We start from the raw sequence: 22,181 nt of genomic DNA on the forward strand, positions 1-22,181 counted from the left end.
TGTGAAAAGACCTAATCTACACTTGATCAGTGTACCTGAATGTGACGGGGAGAATGAATCCAAGTTGGAAAACACTCTTCAGTATATTATTCAAGAGAACTTCCCCAAACTAACAAGGCAGGCCAACACTCTAATCCAGGAAATACAGAGAACACCACAAAGATATATTCTTCAAGAAGAGCAACCCCAAGGTACATAATCCTCATATTCACCATGGTTGAAATGAAGGAAAAATTCCTAAGGGCAGCCAGAGAGAAATGATGAGTCACCCACAAAGGAAAGACCATCAGACTCACAGTGGATCTCTCGGCAGAAACTCTACAAGCTAGAAGGGAGTGGGGGCCAATATTCAACATCCTTAAAGAAATGAACTTTCGGCCGGGCGTGGTGGCTCAAGCCTGTAATCCCAGCACTTTGGGAGGCCGAGGCGGGTGGATCACGAGGTCGAGAGATCGAGACCATCCTGGTCAACATGGCGAAACCCCGTCTCTACTAAAAATACAAAAAATTAGCTGGACATGGTGGCGCGTGCCTGTAATCCCAGCTACTCAGGAGGCTGAGGCAGGAGAATTGCCTGAACCCAGGAGGCGGAGGTTGCGGTGAGCCGAGATCGCGCCATTGCACTCCGGCCTGGGTAACAAGAGCAAAACTCCGTCTCAAAAAAAAAAAAAAAAATGAACTTTCAACCCAGAATTTCATATCTGGCCAAACTAAGCTTCACAAGCGAAGGAGAAATAAAATCCTTTACAGACAAGCAATTGCTGAGAGATTTTGTCACTACAAGACCGCCTTACAAGAACTTCTGAAGGAAGTACTAAACACAGAAAGGAACAACCAGTAACAGCCACTGCAAAAACATGCCAAATGGTAAAGAACAACGATGCAATGAAGAAACCACATCAACTAATGGGCAAAACAACCAGCCAGTAACAAAATGGCAGGATCAAATTCCAGCATAACAATATTAACGTTGAATGTAAATAGCCTAAATGCCCCAATCAAAAGACATGGACTGGCAAACTGGATAAAAAGGCAAGACTCAGCAGTGTACAGTATTCAGGAGACCCATCTCATGTGCAAAGACTCACATAGACTCAAAATAAAGGGATGGAAGAAGATCAACCAAGCAAATGGAGAGAGAGAGAGAAAAAAAAGGCAGGGATAGCAATCCTAGTCTCTGACAAAATGGACTTTAAGCCAACAAAGATCAAAAGAGACAAAGAAGGGCATTATATAATGGTAAAAGTATCAATGCAACAAGAAGAGCTAACTATCCTAAATATATATGCACCCAATGCAGGAGCACCCAGATAAATAAAGCAAGTTCTTAATGACCTACAAAGAGACTTAGACTCCTGCACAATAATAGTCGGAGACTTTAACACTCCACTGACAATACTGAACAGAACAATGAGATAGAAAGTCAACAAGGATATCCAGGACTTGAATGCAAATCTAGACCAAGCAGACCTAATAGACCAAATCCATAGAATACACATTCCTCTCAGCACCACATCACACTTACTCTAAAATTGACCACATAATTGGAAGTAAATCACCACTCAGCATATGCAAAAGAACAGAAATCATAACAGTCTCTCAGACCACAGTGCAATCAAATTAGAACTCAGGATTAAGAAAAGCACTAAAAACTGCACGATCACATGGAAACTGAACAACTTGCTCCTGAATGATGAATGGATAAACAATGAAATGAAGGCAGAAATAAAAATGTTCTTGGAAACCAATGAGAATGAAGACACAATATACTAGAATCTATGGGACACATTTAAAGCAGTGTCTAGAGGAAAATTTATAGCAACAAGTGCTCACATGAGAAACAAGGAAAGATCTAAAATTGACACCCTATCATCAAAACTGAAAGAGCTAGAGGAGTAAGATAAAAAAAACTCAAAAGCAAACAGAAGACAGGAAATAACTAAGATCAGAACAGAACTGAAGAAGATGGAGACACAAAAAATCCTTCAAAAAATAAATCCAGGAGCTGGTTTTTTTTTTTTAAAAGATCAACAAAATAGACAGACCGCTAGCTACACTAACAGAAAAGAAAAGAGAGAAGAATTGAATAGATGCAATAAAAAATGATAAAGGGAGATCATCACCGATTCCTCAGAAATATAAACTACCATCAGAGATTACTACAAACAGCTCTATGCACATAAACCAGTAAATCTGGAAGAAATGGATAAATTCCTGGATACTTGCACACTCCCAAGATTAAGCAAGGAAGAAGTTGAAACCCTGAATAGACCAATAACAAGGTCTGAAGTCAAAGCAGCAATTAATAGCCTACCAACCAAAAAATGTCCAGGTCCAGATGGGTTCACAGCCAAATTCTATCAGATGTACAAAGAGGAGCTGGTACCATTCCTGTTGAAACTATTCTAAACAATACAAAAAGAGGGAATCCTCCCTAACTCTTTCCGTGAGACTAATATCTTCCTGATACCAAAACCTGGCAGAGATACAACTAAAAAAGAAAACTACAGGCCAATATCCATGATGAACACTGACACAAAAATCTTCAATAAAATACTGGCAAAAGCACATCAAAAAGCTTATCCACCATGATCAAGTAGGCTTCATCCTGGGGATGCAAAGCTGGTTCAACATAGGCAAATCTATAAACGTAATCCACCACATAAGCAGAACCAAAGACAAAAACCACATGATTATCTCAATAGATGCCGAGAAGGCCTTCGACAAAATTCAACAGCCCTTTATGCTAAAAACTCTCAATAAACTAGGTATCGATGGAATGTATCTTAAAATAATAAAAGCTATTTATGACAAAACCACAGCCAATATCATACTAAATGGGCAAAAACTAGAAGCATTCCCTTTAAAGACTGTTATTAGACAAGGATGCCCTCTCTCACCACTCCTATTCAATATAGTATTGGAAGTTCTAGCCAGAGTAATTAGGCAAGAAAAAGAAATAAAAGGTATTCAATTAGGAAAAGAAGAAGTCAAATTGTCCCTATTGGCAGATGACATGATCGTATATTTAGAAGACCCCATCGTCTTAGCCCAAAACCTCCTTAAGCTGATATGCAACTTCAGTAAAGTCTCAGGATACAAAATCAATGTGCAGAAATCACAAGCATTTCTATACACCAACAACAGACAAACAGAGAGCCAAATCATGAGCAAACTCCCATTTACAATTGCTACAAAGAGAATAAAATACCTAGGAATACAACCGACAAAGGATGTAAAAGATCTCTCCAAGGAGAACTACAAACCACTGCTCAAGGAAATAAGAGAGGACACAAACAGATGGAAAAAGATTCCATGCTCATGGTTAGGAAGAATCAATATTGTGAAAATGGCCATACTGCCCAAAGTAATTTATAGATGCAATGCTATCCCCGTCAAGCTACCGCTGACCTTCTTCGCAGAACTAGAAAAAACCACCTTAAACGTCATATGGAACCAAAAGAGAGCCAGCATAGCCAAGACAACCCTAAGCAAAAAGAACAAAGCTGGAGGCATCACACTACCTGACTTCAAACTATACTGCAAGGCTACAGTAATCAAAACAGCATGGTACCGGTACCAAAAAAGAGATACAGACCAATGGAACAAGACAGAGGCCTCGGAAGCAATGCCACACATCTACAACCATCTGATCTTTGACAAACCAGACAAAAACAAGCAATGGGGAAAGGATTCCCTGTTTAATAAATGGTGTTGGGAAAACTGGCTAGCCATATGCAGGAAGCTGAAACTGGACCCCTTCCTTATACTTTATACAAAAATTAACTCCAGATGGATTAAAGATTTAAACATAAGAACTAACACCATAAAAACCCTAGAAGAAAACCTATGCAACACCATCCAGGACATAGGCAAGGACTTCATGACTAAAACACCAAAAGCATTGGCAACAAAAACCAAAATAGACAAATGGGACCTAATCAAACTCCACAGCTTCTGCACGAAAAAAGAAACAGTCATTATTGTGAATTGGCAACCAACAGAATGGGAAAAAATTTTTGTAATCTAACCATCTGACAAAGGGCTAATATCCAGAATCTACAAAGAACTAATGTAGATTTACAAGAAAAAAAAAACAAGCCCATTCAAAAGTGGGCAAAGGATATGAACAGACACTTTTCAAAAGAAGACATATATGTGGTCAACAAACATATGAAAAAATGCTCATTATCACTGATCATTAGAGAAATGCAAATCAAAACCACATTGAGATACCATCTCACTTAGGTTAGAATGGTGATCACTAAAAAATCTGAAGATAACAGATGCTGGAGAAGATGTGGAGAAAAAGGAACACTTTTACACTGTTGGTGGGAGTGTAAATTAGTTCAACCATTATGGAAGACAGTGTGGTGATTCCTCAAGGATCTAGAAATAGAAATTCCATTTGACCCAGCAATCCCATTACTGAGTATATACCTAAAGGATTATACATTACTCTATTATAAAGACACATGCACTTGTATGTTCATTGTGGCACTGTTTACGATAGCAAAGACCTGGAACCAACCCAAATGCCCATCAATGATAGACTGGTCAAAGAAAATGTGGCACATATACACCATGGAATACTATGCAGCCATAAAAAAACGATGAGTTCATGTCCTTCGTAGAGAAATGGGTGAATCTAGAAACCATCATTCTCAGTAAACTGACACAAGAACAGAAAATCAAACACTGCGTGTTTTCTCTCATAGGCAGGTGACGAACAATGAGAGCACTTGGTCACAGGGAAGAGAACAACACTCACTGTGCTAGGTGTGGAGGTGGAGGAGAGGGGGAGGAGAGGGAAAGCGGGGTGGGGGGCAGGTTGGGAGGATGGGGAGGGATAACACCAGGAGAAATGCCTGATGTAGGCAGTGGGGCAGGGGGCAGGGATGGAGACAGTAAACCACCATGGCATGTATGTACCTATACAACAATCCTGCAGGATGCAGGGTGTGCACATGTACACCAGAGCCCAAAATACAATAAAAAAGAAAACTTGCACACAGGGGAAAAAAACCTAAAATAAAAAGGAAATGGATTGGGAACAGTATCTGCAGCCAGCTCCCAAGGCAAGACGGCACTCGATCTGAACTGCACAACGAACTCCTCAAAATCAAATCTCCAGCAGACACATGCACAGATAATACAGACAGACATTTCACACAAAAGAATTGTAGGTGGTTAATTTTAGTAAATGGAAATTAGTTCCACCTTCCTAGCCATCAAAAATGCAAACTAAGGAATCACTAATTTGCTCTTTCACAGACATGAAGTTAGCATAGATAGGAAGGGAGGAAAATTACACCCAATGCACCAGGCACGGCGGCTCACGCCTATAATTCCAGCACTTTGGGAGGCCAAGGTAGGCTGATCACTTCAAGTCAAGAGTTCGAGACCAGCCTGGCCAAGATGGTGAAACCCCATCTTTACTAAAAATTACAAAATTTAGTGAGGCGTGGTGGTGCATGCCTGTAATCTCAGCTACTCGGGAGGCCGAGGCACAAGAATCTCTTGAACCCAGGAAGCAGAGGTTGCAGTGAGCCACGATCGTGCCACTGCACTCCAGCCTCCAAAAACAACAAACAAAACCACCCAATGCCAGCAAGGATCTGGGGAAACCTATCCATGGTGAGGCTGGCTGAGACAGCCTTTACGGCCATCAGTTTGGTGTCAAGTGCCAAGAAGCACAAATACTGATCGACACACCCTGACCCAGCAAACATGGGAGCCTGTCCTAAAGAGATTACTCAAAAGAATAAAAAATGTAGCTGAGGGATAATAAAAATGTCCACAAAGGGATTCATCTCAGCGTTACTGAGAGCACCAACAAAAACAACCGGCAGAGCCTCAAGTACTTTTCAAATGAGGGATATTTTTACAGTGAGGATGCAGTAAATCCATGGAATATTATGCAGCCATCAAAAGGAGCAGTCACAAAGATGGGGCAGGAGGAGCCATGGAAAATGTGTTTCATCTAACACCAGGTGAGGAAAGCAGAGGATAAAATGATGTTCCTGTGATGATAAGTATGAAAATCTAGGTATGCCTGTGCATGAGGCTGGAAATGTGAAGCCAAAAGAAAAATGATTGCTGGCATGATACTATCTGTTGACTTTTTTCCTTTTTATTTTGATGATATGCTGTTTGTGAGTATGAATATGAAGAGGAAGAAACAAAGGAGGATTATGGTACTTTATTTTTAGAGAACAGGGTCTTGATCTGTCGCAGAAATACAGGATTTGAATGAGAAAACGAAGCACCTGTTTTGTGTACTGCCTGTTTCCTGCCACCAGAGCTTCCGACATTTCAGCAGCCACTCAGATGCTCCTGCACCGGTGACGAGGGGATCCCTATCAGGGCCATCAGGCTCTGCCCACCCCTCCTCTGGCTCGGGGACCCACTTGCCAGTGCTGCACTGGGGGTGGGGGGAAGAGCTGCCTGGGCCCTGGTCCAAGATCAGGTAGTTACCTTGAGCAAGCCGCTCAGTAGCTGCGTGACCTTCAGGTCTCCCAGCCTCCTTTCTTCGCCTCCCCAAGAAGGGCAGTGACAGTGCCCACAGCCAGGTGTTGGCAGAGCCTGCACAGTGGGCGACGGTGCACAGGGCCGTCCTTTGTGTCTGCAGCCTCTTCCCTGTTAGTGGCTTCCACCCAGCAGCATTCAAAGATCTTCCATTTGAAACAAACAAGCAAGTGGACGAACGTGCTCCCTTGACCCAAGCGCGGTCTCCTCTGCCTCCTCAAGCCCTGTTCCCTCCTAACTGCTCAGGTCTGATGTCACCCTGGCCCTTCCATGGACACTGCTCTCACCAAATCTGTGGATGGTCTGAGTCACTCCATCGAAAGGATGCTCGGTGTTTGCTGGGCCCCTTGGCCACAGTTGCTATTGTAACCACACCCTCTTCTTGACCCAACTCTTCTGATGGTGTCCCCGGCACCACAGCATTCTGGTCTTCCTCGTACTCTGTGGCTGTGGCTCGGCCTCCCTTACCCTCGGCACTACACCTAACCCAGTGCAGGAAGTAAAAGGATCATTCAGGCAGCTGCTCAGACCCTGATATGGTTTGCCTGTGTCCCCACCCAAATCTCTTCTTGAATTGTAATTCCCATAATCCCTATGTGTCATGGGAGGGACCAAGTGGAGATAATTGAATCATGGGGTCTCTTTCCCCATCCTTTTCTCAATAGTGATGGTGAGAGTGAGAGTGAGAGTTCTCAAGAGATCTGATGGTTTTATAAGGAGCTTCCCCCATCGATAGGCACCCTCTTCTCCTTCCTGCCATCCTGTGAAGAAGGATATGTTTGCTTTCCCTTCTGCCATGATTGTAAGTTTCCTGAGGCCTCACTAGTCCTGTGGAACTGTGAGTCAATTGCACCTCTTTCCTTTATAAATGACCCAGTCTTGGGTTTGTTCTTGTAGCAGTGTGAGAACAGACGAATACAGACTCTTTCTCCAATCACATGCCCAGACAGTGTTCTACTCCATTCCCCTCAGTGTTATCTTCTTCTCTCCTTTTTCACAGTCACTGCTTCTATTCTGGCTCACTCATCCGTCATCATGATCACTGCAGATGCAGATTTCCGAGATGTGAATCTGATCCTGTTCCTTCCTTGCTTGAATCTTCAGTGGCTCCCTACTGCCCTCGAGATAAGGTATTTGCTCTTAGCTTGGCTTATAAGGAGAAGCTTGGTCTGGCTCCTGCCTCTGGCCTCTCTCTGACCCCTCCAGGCTCTCTCTGCCTCTCTCACCCCATGGTCTAGCCACACGTGGTCTAGCCAGGGTGAGCCTGACTTTGGGCTGGAGCCACAAACAGGCGGAGATGGTTCAAAAGCGCCTGGTGTCTGGCCACAGGCTCCCACAGCCTGCCCAGTCTGGGCACTGGGTGATGCTGAGCAGAAGACCAGAGAGCCTTGGGCTGGTGTTTCCAGCACCCAAGTCCCACCCAGGGAACCCTGCATCACACCTCAGCCCAAATCGCTCTGGTTTGGGGGAGGGGAGTCTTCATGCAGAGTGTGGCCACTTGGGGGCAGAGGCAGCAGCCCCTTTGTGCCTGAGAAGGTGTTTCAGAGTCTGGGTCAGCAGAGGGGAGTCTGCAGCTTGAGACCTGTGAGCCGAAGACGCTGACTCAGAAGCAGAGAAGGGCAGGCAGACCTGGGTTCAAATTAGGGCACAGCTGCCACTCCCTGTGACTTGGACAAGTCACTTGACCTCTCTGAGCCTCCATTTACTTACTGGAGAAGGCTCAGCACATGGAAGGGGTTGCCACTGCTGGCTGTCCTGCCCAGAAGCCCAATGGGGAGGGAAGGATGACTTAGTGGTGGTGACAGTCCCACTCGCAGCCCTGGGATGAGGAAAGGAGGGGCAGGAGCCTATGACCGGAAGTGCCAGGTGGGCTCTCCCTGAAGACGGCGCTACGTCAGAGGCCACCAGCTCACAGGCAGGTGTGGCACCTGTCCGCAGACCCTTACCATAGGATTCGTCGCTGTCGGAGGACTTGATGCTGATGAGGATGTGCTGGTCCAGCAGGTACTCAGGGTCAGAGATGATGGGCTTCAGCTGCAGAGAGAAGGGCACAGGACTGGAGTTGACAGGGAAGGGACAGGTGAGGGGACAGGTGGATGAGGATGACGGAAGGTGTTCTTAGTGATCAGATCCAAATCTCTGCTGTCTACACCCGAGAGCAGGGGGTGGGGCTAGCTTTCACATATACCCTGTCCAGCAAGGTGGGGGTTAGCTTCCTTCCCTGTCCCCGCCCACCTCCACACTGCATCCCAGGCCTCCTAAACTGACCTGGCTCCCAAGTCCCAGCAAGAAGGGTGACCTCCAAATGGGCTCCATCCATTGCCCCACTTCCTTCCTGTGCCTAAGCCAGGGTCACGGAGGAGGAGGCAGGCTGATGGGGAAGTGGGGCCAGGCACCAGGTCCAGAATGGCCTCTGCTCTCCATCCTGCGCCAGGCTCCCCCCACAGAGCACAGACCTTCTCCTTGGCCTCCTCCAGGACTGTGGCTGCTTAAAGGCAGCACCCAGGCCTACCCCTCTCAAGGGAGGATGCGGCCTCTGTGTCCATCCTGGCAGAGATCCCACCTGGGCCTGAGTGTCCTACAGATTGTTGGGGGTGTGGCTCAGCGAACGACAGACTCCCACATTCCTGGATAACACTGTTAAGCCCCAGGAGTTGGCTGGGGACTGCCAGCTCCTCCAGAGGCCCTGCTGGTACGGCCTTTTGAGATGTGGGGCTATTCCTCACAATGACTCCCATACAGGAGGGCCAAATTAAAAGGTGACACTCTGCTCTAGGCGGTTCCCTCCCTTCCCTTCCAGACACCAAAAGGCTCCTGGCGCAGGGCTCTGGGCACCATGTTGACGAACAGGACGGACCCACTACATCTCCATTCAGAAAGTTCCAGGCCGGGCGCAGTGGCTCACGCCTATAATCCCAGCAATTTGGGAGGCTGAGGCAGGGGGATCACTTGAGGTCAGGAGTTTGAGACCAGCCTGGCCAACATGGTGAAACCCCATCTCTAGCAAAAAATGCAAAAATTAGTGGGGTGTGGTGGTGAGTGCCTGTCATCCCAGCTACTCAGGAGGCTGAGGCAGTAGAATCGCTTGAACCCAGGAAGTGGAGGTTGCAGTGAGCTGAGATCTCACCACGGCACTCCAGCCCTGGGCAACAGAGCAAGACTGTCTCAAAAAAAAAAAGGTCCAGAACAGATGACCGGAAATTGCAGTGACGCTCCAGGCATTCCAGGGTTCTACATCATCACTTGGCTTCTGGCACGAGGGGATGTCCGGCTCTAAGTTGGACCCAGGGCCAGGGCTGGGGGCCTCAGCTAATTTTTGTATTTTTAGTAGAGACAGGGTTTTGCCATGTTGGCCAGGCTGATCTTGAACTCCTGACCTCTGGTGATCCACCTGCCTCGGCCTCCCAAAGGGTTGGGATTACTGGCGTGAGCCACTGCGCCCGGCTTGGTTGCGTGTTCTCAATTCCACCCTCTGCTCTTGCAGGGCCACAGACATGTCAAGTCCTTCCTGTGTTCACAAGTGTATGATGAGGAGCCAAAGGGCTCCTTTCTGTGCCTCTCTGTACTCCATTCTACGAGCCAGCGCCGAAGAGGAAAACAGGCACCAAAGGGAGACCTGGCATCTTGGGGCCGCATCCTGGGTGTGTCACCGCAGCCACGAGGCCACGAGCAAACAGCTCGCGGCCCCACACCTGAGTTTCTGTCTTTGCCAAATCACGTGGTTAGACGAGCTGACCTCTAGGTCCCTTCTGTGATCCTTTAGGGGAACTGAAAGCATTTAGGAAGAATGAGGCCGCACAGCCACTGCTGCGAAGCGCGGCACGAACCGCCTCGAGCGAGAGCTTGCTCCCGGAGCGGCCTCCTTCACATTTGGTCTCTGCGATTCCTGCTCTCCCTGGTCAGGCCTGGCAGGGCTCTGCCACTGGCTGGTACTACTGGCCTTGCAAACGCAGCGCTCCCCTTGGGGAATGCCTTGCTCTAGGATTACCTTGGGAAGGGTCTCCCCAAACTTCACCAGCAGCTCCCCCTCACTTCCTTCTTCATTTTCTCCTTCCTGACTCTTGACAAAATCTGTTGGAAGACAAGAAGGCTGGTTTTCAGAAAACAGGGCAAGAACCAGACAGCAAAGACTTCCTGGGTCAACCCACCCAGACCGAGGACGATGCGCTGTCTCCTTTTTTTTTTAATCTCGGGGCCTCAGCCTCATTGAGGAGTCAGGCCTGCTGGGGATTCTGTTTTTGCGCAGGGATTGGTCATTTGCCAACATGGTCTAATTATGTTTAGGAAAATCGAAGAGATTCCCCCTCCTTTTCAGTTCCTCTTTGCAACAAACCAGGCAACAAAGAAATCATCACATCATAGGAAAAAAGAGTAGGAAACTTGACAGCTCGTCCCACGCCACTCAAGATAGCAGCCTTTTGAAATTCTAATTTAAGCTTCCTAATATGCTGTTTCCATAGAAATGTATGCAAGTGTCTTGATAGTTTATTAAAAACGCCCGCACAAAATTCCTCGTCATTTTTCGAACCGCTTTGACCCTGCTGGGTGAACTGGGACCTGGAGACTCGGTGGCCAAGGCTGCTCCAGTACCACGCGTGGGCCTAGCTGAGTCGGAGGAGGAAGCAGGGACCAAGCACATGCTTCTTCCTGATTTCTGGAAGCATCCCAGCCAGGGCCTCACAAAATGCCCTTTTGTGGAGTTGACCCCTCCATTTCCTCCCCCTACCACTCTGCAGACCATCTCAGCGAAGAGGGCTGGATACACGCAGCTCTTGCCTGGCGTGAGACGGCTTTAGACAGTATGCCTAGAAATGTCATCCGGAAAGGGTGTTTCTTAAACACAGTTTGTGCTAAATGCTGCTGGCTCAGGGAAACCTGTCCATCTCCTGCTTGCTTTTGGGCACTGCAGATCCCCAAGAAAGACATCGTGATCTCAAAAGAGCAAAAGGGGTCAGGGCGACAGCAGGTGGCTGCTGCTCAGGCCCCCAGGCTGGCTCTTTAAGGTCTGGACATGGGCCCAATACTCTGTGGTTGAATCAGAGCCCCAGGGAATCTCAAGTGGGTCACAGTCCGCCCAGAGGGGCAGTGATGGGAGGCCGCCTACCACCTACAAGGGACTGAGGGGTCGGTACATTCCTGGCTGCCCCTGCCCCTTGGCTGCCCAGGCCACAGGGACCCCTCCCAGTAACTAAGTGTCCCCTTGAGCCATCTACCTGCAGCCCCACTTCTCTGCCCCCCCTCCGTGAGTCCTTTCCAGGGAGAGGAAAAATGGAGCAAAGTGACAGGTAGGAAAGGTGTTTCTAAGAGGGCTCCGGCCGGCTCCACCCAGAAGGCCGCAGAGCAGCCACTCACTCTCCAGGCAGCTGGAGTGGAACTCCAGGTAGAACTTGGTCTGGGACTTGGTCTTCAATGTGGCGTAGCATCTGAGAAACTCAATCTGCCCCTGGCTGTCGACAGTGCCAGGACCTAGAACAGGGGAGAAGACAGATGCAGTTCCAGGACATGCCTGGAGATGGAGCATTTCGAATTAGTTCTCATGCCACACACTGAGCTCCTTCTCAGGGTCCCAGGAAGGTGGGAGTCTAGTGGGAGAAGAAGTAAAGCTACAGCGAAATCCAGCACCCATCGGAGCATCGCCAGCCTCTCCGACGCATCGTGAGCTGGCCAGGGCAGACAGCGGGGCAGAAAGATGCAGAGTCCCAGGACTCTGGACCTGTCTCAGCTCTGTCACTAAAGCTGCGTGGCCTCAGGCAATACCACGCCCCCCCTCCCCCATTTTTGGCTCCCAGCTAGTTCCGGCAAAAGGACTTTGTAGAATGGCTCAGTTGCTCGATACCCAAGTCAACGCTGTTTCTGAGTTCAGGTAGGGAGGGCTAGTTGCTCTTTCTACCTTAGGCAGTTATCCCCACTCCTTAACTCTGGGCTCTGTAAGCTCATTTGCACAGAGTTAACTTGCCTGCAATTGTGTTTATTTAGATGATGCTTTTGCAAGAAAAACCAGTGTTCTGTCCTTTCATATAAATTTTGAGCACAGAGTGATGTTCTGAGAGCATGAACGAATCTTTCCTTCCCTCACATTCTGCCTTCTTTCCTTTCTCTTTCTAAACTCCGCAGTGCCCTGTCCAGGCTCTGCTTAGGTAGACGCCCAATCAACACTCAGTCGCGGTGATCAGTGTTTTTGAGCATCTACGGCTTACGGAGTCCCTGCGGAGGGAAGCCTGGCCGAGCACTGAGGATGCGCTATCCCCGAACAGAGGAGGAGATGGCACAGGCAACCCTTTCACGGGGGTTGCAGGAGCTCAGAGAAAGGGGAGACAGGTGGAAGTCGGGGAAGAGGTCCAGCCTAAGGGCTAGGAAGATTCTAGAAAGGCACAGTGGCTAGATGTAGGAAGGAGACGCAATGGTGGCTCAAGGCTTGGCTGAAGAGGGGAATTCACGTTTCTGGGGCCACGGATCTTAGACACAATAGGTTGGAAAAGAACGTTCCAGAAAGACAGTGCTCCGACCTCGCCAGTGTCCCCCAAGGCATGAAGGACACAGAGCAAGATGGTCTTTCCCTCTATTTGGTTCCCTTGTGCTCAGTCTTCCTAAAGGAGCCTGGTGAACAGTGGGCTGACCACAGAAGCAGAGACTGGGCAGAGAAAACATGGTTCTCTGGTCACTTGGGCCAAGGGCTAGATGGACACATTACAGAGAATACCCAGTCCCAGCTGGGACAAGGGTAGCCTGGTGACCAGGGCTGAGCTGGACTATTTGAAAAATTACCTGCAAATCTAAATATTTACTGTGGTGTTTCCCAAAACTCAGTCATCTGCATGCCATCTTCATGATTTTTACCATCTCTGGGCACCACTCACCTGTGCTACTTTTTTTTTTTTTTTTTTTTTTTTTTTTTTTTTTTTTTTTGAGACGGAGTTTCGCTCTTGTTACCCAGGCTGGAGTGCAACGGCCCGATCTCGGCTCACCGTAACCTCCGCCTCCTGGGCTCAGGCAATTCTCCTGCCTCAGCCTCCTGAGTAGCTGGGATTACAGGCACGCGCCACCACGCCCAGCTACTTTTTTGTATTTTTAGTAGAGACGGGGTTTCACCATGTTGACCAGGATGGTCTCGATCTCTCGACCTCGTGATCCACCCGCCTCGGCCTCCCAAAGTGCTGGTATTACAGGTTTGAGCCACCGCACCCGGCCACCTGTGCTACTCTTTACTTAATATTTCTCTAAATTGACTCACTTTTTTTTCCCCTCTTTTTTTTGAGACGGAGTTTTGATCTTGTTGCCCAGGCTGGAGTGCAATGGCATAATCTTGGCTCACTGCAACCTCCGCCTCCTGGGTTCAAGTGATTCTTCCGTCTCAGCCTCCCAAGTAGCTGGGATTACAGGCATGTGTCACCACATCCACCTAGTTTTTTGTATTTTTAGTAGAGACGGAGTTTCTCCATGTTGTTCAGGCTGGTCTCGAACTCCCGACCTCAGGTGATCCACCTGCCTCGGCCTCCCAAAGTGCTATGATTACAGGCATAAGCCACCGCGCCCTGCTGGACTCACTTTTTAAAATTAAATGTAACTGAATAGGGTATATCACAATACTAAATGGAAAAGCAATGTTGCTTGCCTTGAGCAAAAGACATAAATTTAAAACATGTTAAAATAAAGGCATTACTAATAAATGTTTATCCGTGTCCCCTGCCCCCTCCTCCCACCCCACCCTGAGAATTGTCTTCAGTGGGAGACAGGCCACACCTTGGGAAACACTAATTTACCCATTTTTTTCAGACTAAAACTGAAGCTCAAAAGGCTGACATATTTGCCAAGCAGAGCGAGTACCTTCTCTGGACTGAAATTGTGCTGTGGCTGGGACGTGAAGAGCCCTGACCGATGGGAGCATGACCTGCCTGGGAAAAGGCACCTTCCTCGAATGCAGACCACTGACTGCTACACCGAAGACAAGTGCCCAGCGCCCCTTGCCATGAGGAAGACAGAGAATCAGACACCATCCTTTGCTTACCATTCTTGGAAACAAACTGGGAAGTGACCCCTGCCTCAAACGTGGCAAAGACAGGGCTGTGGTCACTCGTCATGATGTCGGTGGTACTGCCTGCAGGGGAGGAAAGGCATGTGTAAGCAGGAGAGAAGAAGCCCTTCTGGTCAATTAATGACAGCAATCCTAAAGCAGGAAGAAAGTTTAGTGAAGGAGCCTCCAGAAGCGCGAAGGTTCGGTACCTGTTGTCTTGCCGGCCCTCCACAACAAGGCTTAAAGGGTTCAGTGGAAGACAGTACGTACACTGCCTGCTTCGTAGATAAAAGAAGCCTGTGCCAGTTTTCCTACAGACCTATGACTTTTTGAATGGATTAGGGAGTGTGAAACGTGGAGATTTTTCTGGTCTAATCATTTTTTTTTTTTTTTTGAGATGGAGTTTCGCTCTTGTTACCCAGGCTGGAGTGCAATGGCGCAATCTCGGCTCACCGCAACCTCCGCCTCCTGGGTTCAGGCAATTCTCCTGCCTCAGCCTCCCAAGCAGCTGGGATTACAGGCACACGCCACCATGCCCAGCTAATTTTTTTGTATTTTTTTAGTAGAGACGGGGTTTCACCATGTTGACCAGGATGGTCTCGATCTCTCGACCTCGTGATCCACCCGCCTCGGCCTCCCAAAGTGCTGGGATTACAGGCTTGAGCCACCGCGCCCGGCCTTGGTCTAATCATTTTATTTTTTAATTTTATTTTTTTGAGGCAGAGTCTTGCTCTGCTGCCCAGGCTAGAGTGCAGTGGCGTGATCTTGGCTCACTGCAATCTCCACCTCCCAGGCTCAGGCAATTCTTATGCCTCAGCCTCCCAAGTAGCTGGGATTACAGGTGCATGCCACCGTGACTGGCGAATCTTTGTTTTTTGCAGAGATGAGGTTTTGCCACGTTGGCCAGGCCGGTCTCAAACTCCTGAGCTCAGGTGATCCACTTGCCCAAAGTGCTGGGATTACAGACATGAGCCACCACCCCGACCCACTTTATTTTATAGATGACAAGCCCCAAACACAGAGTAGGAAGGGGACTTAAGGTCACTCAGCTCACTGGTAGGAGAGACAGGACACCTTCTCCATCCCATGATGCCTCATAGAACCGGGAGAGAGCAGAGGAAACTTCGTGTAGAAAACTCTGTTAAGGAGCTCGGCTAGGGTGAGAAGGGACGCAGCAGAGCACTTTGAGAAGGGGCAAGAGAGAGGGCAGTTCTAGAAAGGCAGTTCTTTTGAGATAGCCCACTGGAGATGCCTGGCAGGAAATGGGTACTCAAGGCTGGAGATGCAGCTTTAGATTTGGAGTCTTGGGATTGGGTGGGAGCAGAAGACACGAGCGTGTTTGGGCTTTCATGTGAAAGATAAGAAGGGCTGAGGATGGAATTCCAGGGCACACCAACCGTGAAAGGGCGGGCAAAGGAAACACTGCCAGCAAAGGAGACCAAGGAGCTGGTAACACACACTTGGTATGCTTTCCTAGACAGCGTTTACAATCAGCAAGAAAAAGATAAACACCCCACCCCTCAACCAACCAAAGATATGGACAGAAAATTCACGAAAAAATAGAGATGGCTAATAAACGTGAAAAGAGAAAAAGGTCACTTACTAAGGATCACCAGAGAAACACACGGAAACCATGAGACAGAACAGAGAAAGTGACCGACGAGGACAACGGGAGTGGGGACACAGGCTGGTGGCGGAGGAGGAACAGACGGAGTCAGGGGTCCAGGGGCAAAGGCTGGGCAGGAAAGAAAGGAGGCCACCCCTTCTCTGGGACAGGAGGAAGATGCGAGGGCATCAGCTTAAAAACCGGACCTGACGCTGGGCGCAGTGGCTCATGCCTGTAATCCCAGCACTCTGGGAGGCTGAAGTGGGTGGATCCCTTGAGGCCAGGAGTTCCAGACCAGCCTGGCCAACATGGTGAAACCCCATCTCTACTAAAAATACAAAAAAAATTAGCCAGGCGTGGTGGTGGGCGCCTGTAATCCCAGCCACTTGGGAGGCTGAGGCAGGAGAATCACTTGAACCCAGGAGGCTGAGGTTGCAGTGAGCCAAGATGGTGCCACTGCCCTCCAGGCTGCACAACAGAGCAAGACTGTCTAAAAAAAAAAAAAAAAACCAAACTGGACATGAGCAGGAAGAAGTCGATTCAATGAGGTCCAGGGCTGTGTGAGGCAGGAGAGGATGGGGGTGGGGAGGCAGGCTGAGCACACGAGTACAGGTTTGCAGTGGGAGCTGAGAAGAGGTGTTCCAGGGAGAATTCAATGGGTTGACAAGTGGGTTTTTCTTTTTTCTTTCTTTCTTTTTTTTTTTTTTTGAGACAGAGTTTCGCTCTTGTTACCCAGGCTGGAGTTGGATGGCGTGATCTCAGTTCACCGCAACCTCCGCCTCCTGGGTTCAAGCAATTCTCCTGCCTCAGCCTCCCGAGCTGGGATTACAGGCAGGTGCCACCATGCCCGGCTAATTTTTGTATTTTTAGTAGAGACGGGGTTTCACCATGTTGACCAGGATGGTCTTGATCTCTTGACCTCGTGATCCACCCATCTCGGCCTCCCAAAGTGCTGGGATTACAGGCGTGAGCCACCGTGCCCGGCCGACAAGTGGGTTTCTCTTAAGCATTCTCAGAACATTTCAGATATGTACTGAACATAATAGCAATGGCACTATAGTGTGCCCTTAAGCCTGGGAGGTGGACTGTAAGATGGCTGGCCCTCAATGACCCAGTCCTCCTCCCAGTAACCACACTCTCTGTGGTCCCCTCCCACCATAGTCTGGGCTTGGCCATGTGACTTCCTTTGGCCAGTGGGATCTCAGTAAACATGAGGCCGACAGAGCCTTAGGAAGAACTTCCATCCGTGAGACTTGCAGCTGGGAACCCTGAGACCAGGAAGTGAAGAAGCCTGCACTGGCCTGCTGGATGAGGAGTACCACCCTTACGCCTGCCGACAGCCAGCCCACCCTAGATCTGACTCGGCTCCTGCCTGAGTGTACCCAGATGACACCAACTAGAGCAGAGGTGAGCAGTCCAAATTCAGCCTAGCCCAGAGAATCACGAGCAAATAAATGTTTGCAATGTTTGCTTTAAGTCACTGAGTGCTAGGACAGTCCGTTATGCAGCAATAGACAGCTGATATACCTGGCTATGTTCATTACCACAAGAAGACTGAGGCTCCCAGGTCACCCCCGTTTCTTTACATCCACTCCCTTTTCTTTTTCAACTTCTTGCCTCCCTTCAACCCCGAGTCATTAAACCCTTCCACTGAGCCCTCTGGCACTCAATGAAATATCATCAGCGAAATTCCCCGTATCTTTAGTCTTCCCTTCGCCTCCCAAACCCAGCCCTCCCCGAATGGCAGACACTGCCACCTCTCTGCTGAGGCTTGTTTTCCTCCCCAGGTGGGGACAAAGGATGCCCTCCCTGCTCCTCGCTGCCACTTCTGGACTGATCTTCCTCCTCTTTCTCTGAAACCTCCACTGTTGAGCAGTTCTGAATGCTAAGTTTAGGTGCGAAGCAGTAAGTGGTGATTCTGGCAGCCTCCACTCTCTCCTGACTCTGGGCAGAGGCTGGCTGAAGCAGGCAGATGTTGAGACAAGGACTGGCAGGACGTGCAGACCTGCAGGATGTGGGGAGGACGGTAGTGACAGGGTTGGCAGGGAGTGACAGGTCTGGAGAGTCCTAGGGGTGGTGGGGGACAAGGAGAGAATGCACAAGCGAGGAGGCTGCAGGCAGAGGGTAGGACGTGGGCACTTTGAGCTTTGGAAGCTGGGATGATGCCCTGGCCGTGGCTGTGAGGGCGGGCTGCCTTCCCACACGTCTAAAGGTGTTGTGTGAAGTTCGTCTAGTGACGTCACTTCTGGGAGCCAGAGCTCATTCCTTCAGCAAGGAACGCAGGGTGCGTGTGTTCAGCTGTTTCAGGGTAGCTGCTCTGGGCTCTTCTGGGTAGCAGAAGACATGCATAGAAGATAGGAATGGAAATCAATTCCATGTATAGGACCAGAGTTAAACTTGTGGGATCAAATTTGCCAGTCCCCAGAGAGGGAGGGTGCCAGGAAGGAGGCCACTGGGCAGCAGCAGGATTCCCCCACCCTCTCCTCACTCCGAGGGCCAGGGTGGCCCTCCTTTGGAGGCCATTGTCTGGGAATTTGCAGTTTTAAAAATAATACCACTGGGCTTGGTGCAGTGGCTCATGCCTGTAATCCCAGCACTTTGGGAGGCCGAGGTGGGTGGATCAGGTCAGGAGTTCAAGACCAGCCTGACCAACATGGTGAAAACCCTTCTCTACTAAAAATACAAAAAAATTAGCTTGGTGTTGTGCATCTGTAATCCCAGATACTCAGGAGGCTGAGGCAGGAGAATCAGTTGAACCCGGGAGGCGGAGGCTGCAGGGAGCTGAGATTGCGCCACTGCACTCCAGCCTGGGTGACTTAGCAAGACCGATCTCAATAAATAAATAAATAAATAAATAAATAAATAAATAAATAAAAATAATACCACCTTCTCAGTCAGGGACGTGTTCAAAGCAATTCTGTTCTGTGGATTTTGAAGGTCTCAGTTTGTAAGTAACAGGAACTAATCAGTAGCTTTTAGGAATAAGCATTTGGGCAATTAAGAGCTCCTTCAGCACACCTTCAACTCTGAGGGTCAAGAGTTAACAGTCATTTCTCTCTCTGATTTTTTTCAGAGATGGGGTCTACATTGCCCAGGCTGGTTTTGAACTACTGGGCTCAAGCGATCCTCCCACCTCAGCCTCAAGTAGCTGAGACTGTAAGCGTGTGGCACAGTGCCTAACAGTCATTTCTTAATTGTTTTGATAATTTATTCCATAATTATTTATTTTAATATTATATATTGTGCCTTTAAAAATCAATTTAATGCAATTTATCCTTAAATCTCCCAAATATATATGTGTATACACTTGTGATATGTATTAGTTTGAGCCATATGAATTTCCAATAATTGATTATTTCTGACCTACAAAAACACTTTCATATGGCTCAAACTTAATATGTTATTTTCAAAAGAAATAAAACTAAATTTTTTTTTTTGAGATGGAATTTAGCTCTTGTTACCCAGGCTGGAGTGCAATGGCGGGATCTTGGCTCACCACAACCTCTGCCTCCTGGGTTCAAGCAATTCTCCTGCCTCAGCCTCCCGAGTAGCTGGGACTACAGGTGCGCGCCACCATGCCCAGCTAATTTTGTTGTATTTTTAGTAGAGACAGGGTTTCACCATGTTGACCAGGATGGTCTCAATCTCTTGACCTCGTGATCCACCTGCCTCGGCCTCCCAAAGTGCTGGGATTATAGGCGTGAGCCACCCATGCCTGGCCTAAAACTAAATTTTTAGAAAAGTGCTTCAGGTCAGGCACGGTGCTCACACCTATAATCCCAGCACTTTAGGAAGCCGAGGCAGGCTGACCACCTGAGGTCAGGAGTTCAAAACCAGCCTGGCTGACATGGTGAAACCCCATCTCTACTAAAAATATAAAAATTAAGCAGGCTTGGTGGCAGACACCTGTAATCCCAGCTACTTGGGAGGCTGAGGCACGAGAATCGCTTGAACCTGGGAGGTGGAGGTTGTGGTGAGCCGAAATCACACCACTGCACTCCAGCCTGGCCACAGAGCGAGACTCCATCTCAAAAAAAAAAAAAGTGCTCCCACAATTCAAATGTCTCCCAAAGCAGAGGATATTGAAAGATAGGTAGGGATGCATCAACTTTTCCAGGTAACTTGATTAGGATTACAATGAATTCCTCCACTTGACACCTCAACAGACTGAAGCCGCTAGATTTTAGGGCAGTCACACCTCCCAGCTTCATGCCATTCTCTGATCCTGGTCTGCTTTCCCCAGTGTTTTGACTCACCATAAGACTGACACACCACATGCACCAGGGGATAAGACTTCCAGAGGACTCGGTCGCACCAGGAAGGTAAGTTGTACTTCATCTGCAAATCAAAGTCACAGGCTTTGCAAAATGCCTCTTGCTTTTTTTTTTTTTTAATCAGTGAAAGAAAAGATTAACTGGTGGCCTCTATAATTTTCAAATTAATTGGCTGTTACCTTTTTATAGAATTTCCTCGTAGGTGGCTTTTCACACGCCTCAAGTCCCGACTCCACTGCCATGCCCCACGCTTTCAGACATGCTGGCCTTCTGCTCTAGAATAAGAACTCACCTTGCTGTGCTTCCTCACCTGTCCTCCTGGCTACTTCAGTATCCCTTGTATTCACCTTGTCTTACTTTCTTTCTGATCCAGATGAACCCACACCTGTATTTTCAACCCAGTCTCTACTCACTTTCTGCAGCCACTTACTGTAATAACACACTCCAGCTTCCACTCCTGCTTCCCTATTCATCCACCTATCCACCTCTTCATCTCCCCATCTATCCATCTACTCATTTACTCATTCACCCATCCATCCACCTACCTACCTATCCATTTATCCATCCATCCATCCACTCATCTACCTATTCATCCATCTATCCATCCACCCATCCATCCAACCACCTATCTATTAATCCATCCACCTATTCATCCATTCATCCATCCACCCACCCATCCATCCATCCACCCACCCACCTATTCCTTCATCCATCCACCTACCCACTTATTTATCCATCCATCCACCCACCCACTTATTTATCCATCTATCCACCCATCCACCGATCCCTCCATTTATCTCTCCCTCCCTCCGCCATCCATCCATCCATCCATCCATCCCTCCCTCCACCCACCTACCCATCTGCCTTTTCACCCATCCATCTATTCATCCATTTATCTACCTATCCATCCATCCATCCATCTACCCATTCACCTACCCATCCACCTATCCCTTTATTTATCCATCCATCCCTCCATCCCTCCACCCACACACACATCCATCCACCCATCCATCTCTCCACCTGCCTACCCATTCACCTATTCACTCATCCATCTATTCATCCATTTATCCACTTATCCATCCACCCACTCATCCATTGACCCATTCACACACTTGTCCACCTACTGAGCCAGTCACTCAAACAGTATCTATTAGTACTATATGACAAGCCTTCAGGGCCTCAGGCTGCAGTGGTGAGCGAGATGTCCACTGGGTGGGATAGATAAGGCAAACTGGCGATAACAACCCTCTTTTATCAATATCCTTATCCTCTCATGTTCTAGCTCTTTCTTTTTGACCTCTGTCATCTCCTTCAATTACTTCTCTCTTTTCTTCCTTTTATCAATTTTCTTTCAAGAATGTTCTATTTTCATTGCCTCTGCTTCTGAACCACTCACTTAAAAAAAAAAAAAAAAAAACCTTTAGGTACAACTTACATAAAGTGTGCTAACCGTAAGTGTATAGTCCCATGAATGTTTACTTTTGTATACACTCACCCACTACCCAGAGCAAGATACAGAAAACCCCTATCATCCTACAAGTCCCCTCATACCCGTTCCTTGTCAACACAACAGCCCCCTAAAGGTGAGCATTACTGCGACTAACATCCCCATTGATTGATTTATATGCTCGTATATGAATGGACTCTCTCAGGAGATACTGTTTTATGTTGGACTCTTTCAGTCACTTTGTTGCGTGTAAAAGTTCCATTGTCTGTAAGTATCACATTTATCTACTCTACTGTTAATGGACATAGGCCATTT

At 48.1% G+C, this 22,181-nt stretch overlaps 1 protein-coding gene across 2 annotated transcripts in view; it reads right to left on the bottom strand.

The window, feature by feature from the left end:
* Window positions 1-22,181, bottom strand: part of INPP5D (inositol polyphosphate-5-phosphatase D) — a 153,460-nt gene that overhangs the window by 14,968 nt on the left and 116,311 nt on the right. For both annotated transcript variants that reach the window (XM_003936730.3, XM_010347208.3), the window contains exons 18-22: window positions 20,402-20,483; window positions 14,534-14,623; window positions 11,881-11,994; window positions 10,517-10,599; window positions 8,475-8,562 (exon numbers count right to left, since the gene is read on the bottom strand). In XM_003936730.3, coding sequence (XP_003936779.1) covers window positions 8,475-8,562; window positions 10,517-10,599; window positions 11,881-11,994; window positions 14,534-14,623; window positions 20,402-20,483 — 457 coding nt within the window. The remainder of the gene's footprint in view (window positions 1-8,474; window positions 8,563-10,516; window positions 10,600-11,880; window positions 11,995-14,533; window positions 14,624-20,401; window positions 20,484-22,181) is intronic.

This window comes from Saimiri boliviensis, chromosome 5 (genome assembly GCF_048565385.1).
Source record: "Saimiri boliviensis isolate mSaiBol1 chromosome 5, mSaiBol1.pri, whole genome shotgun sequence".
In the NCBI taxonomy this organism is placed as follows: Eukaryota; Metazoa; Chordata; class Mammalia; order Primates; family Cebidae; genus Saimiri; species Saimiri boliviensis.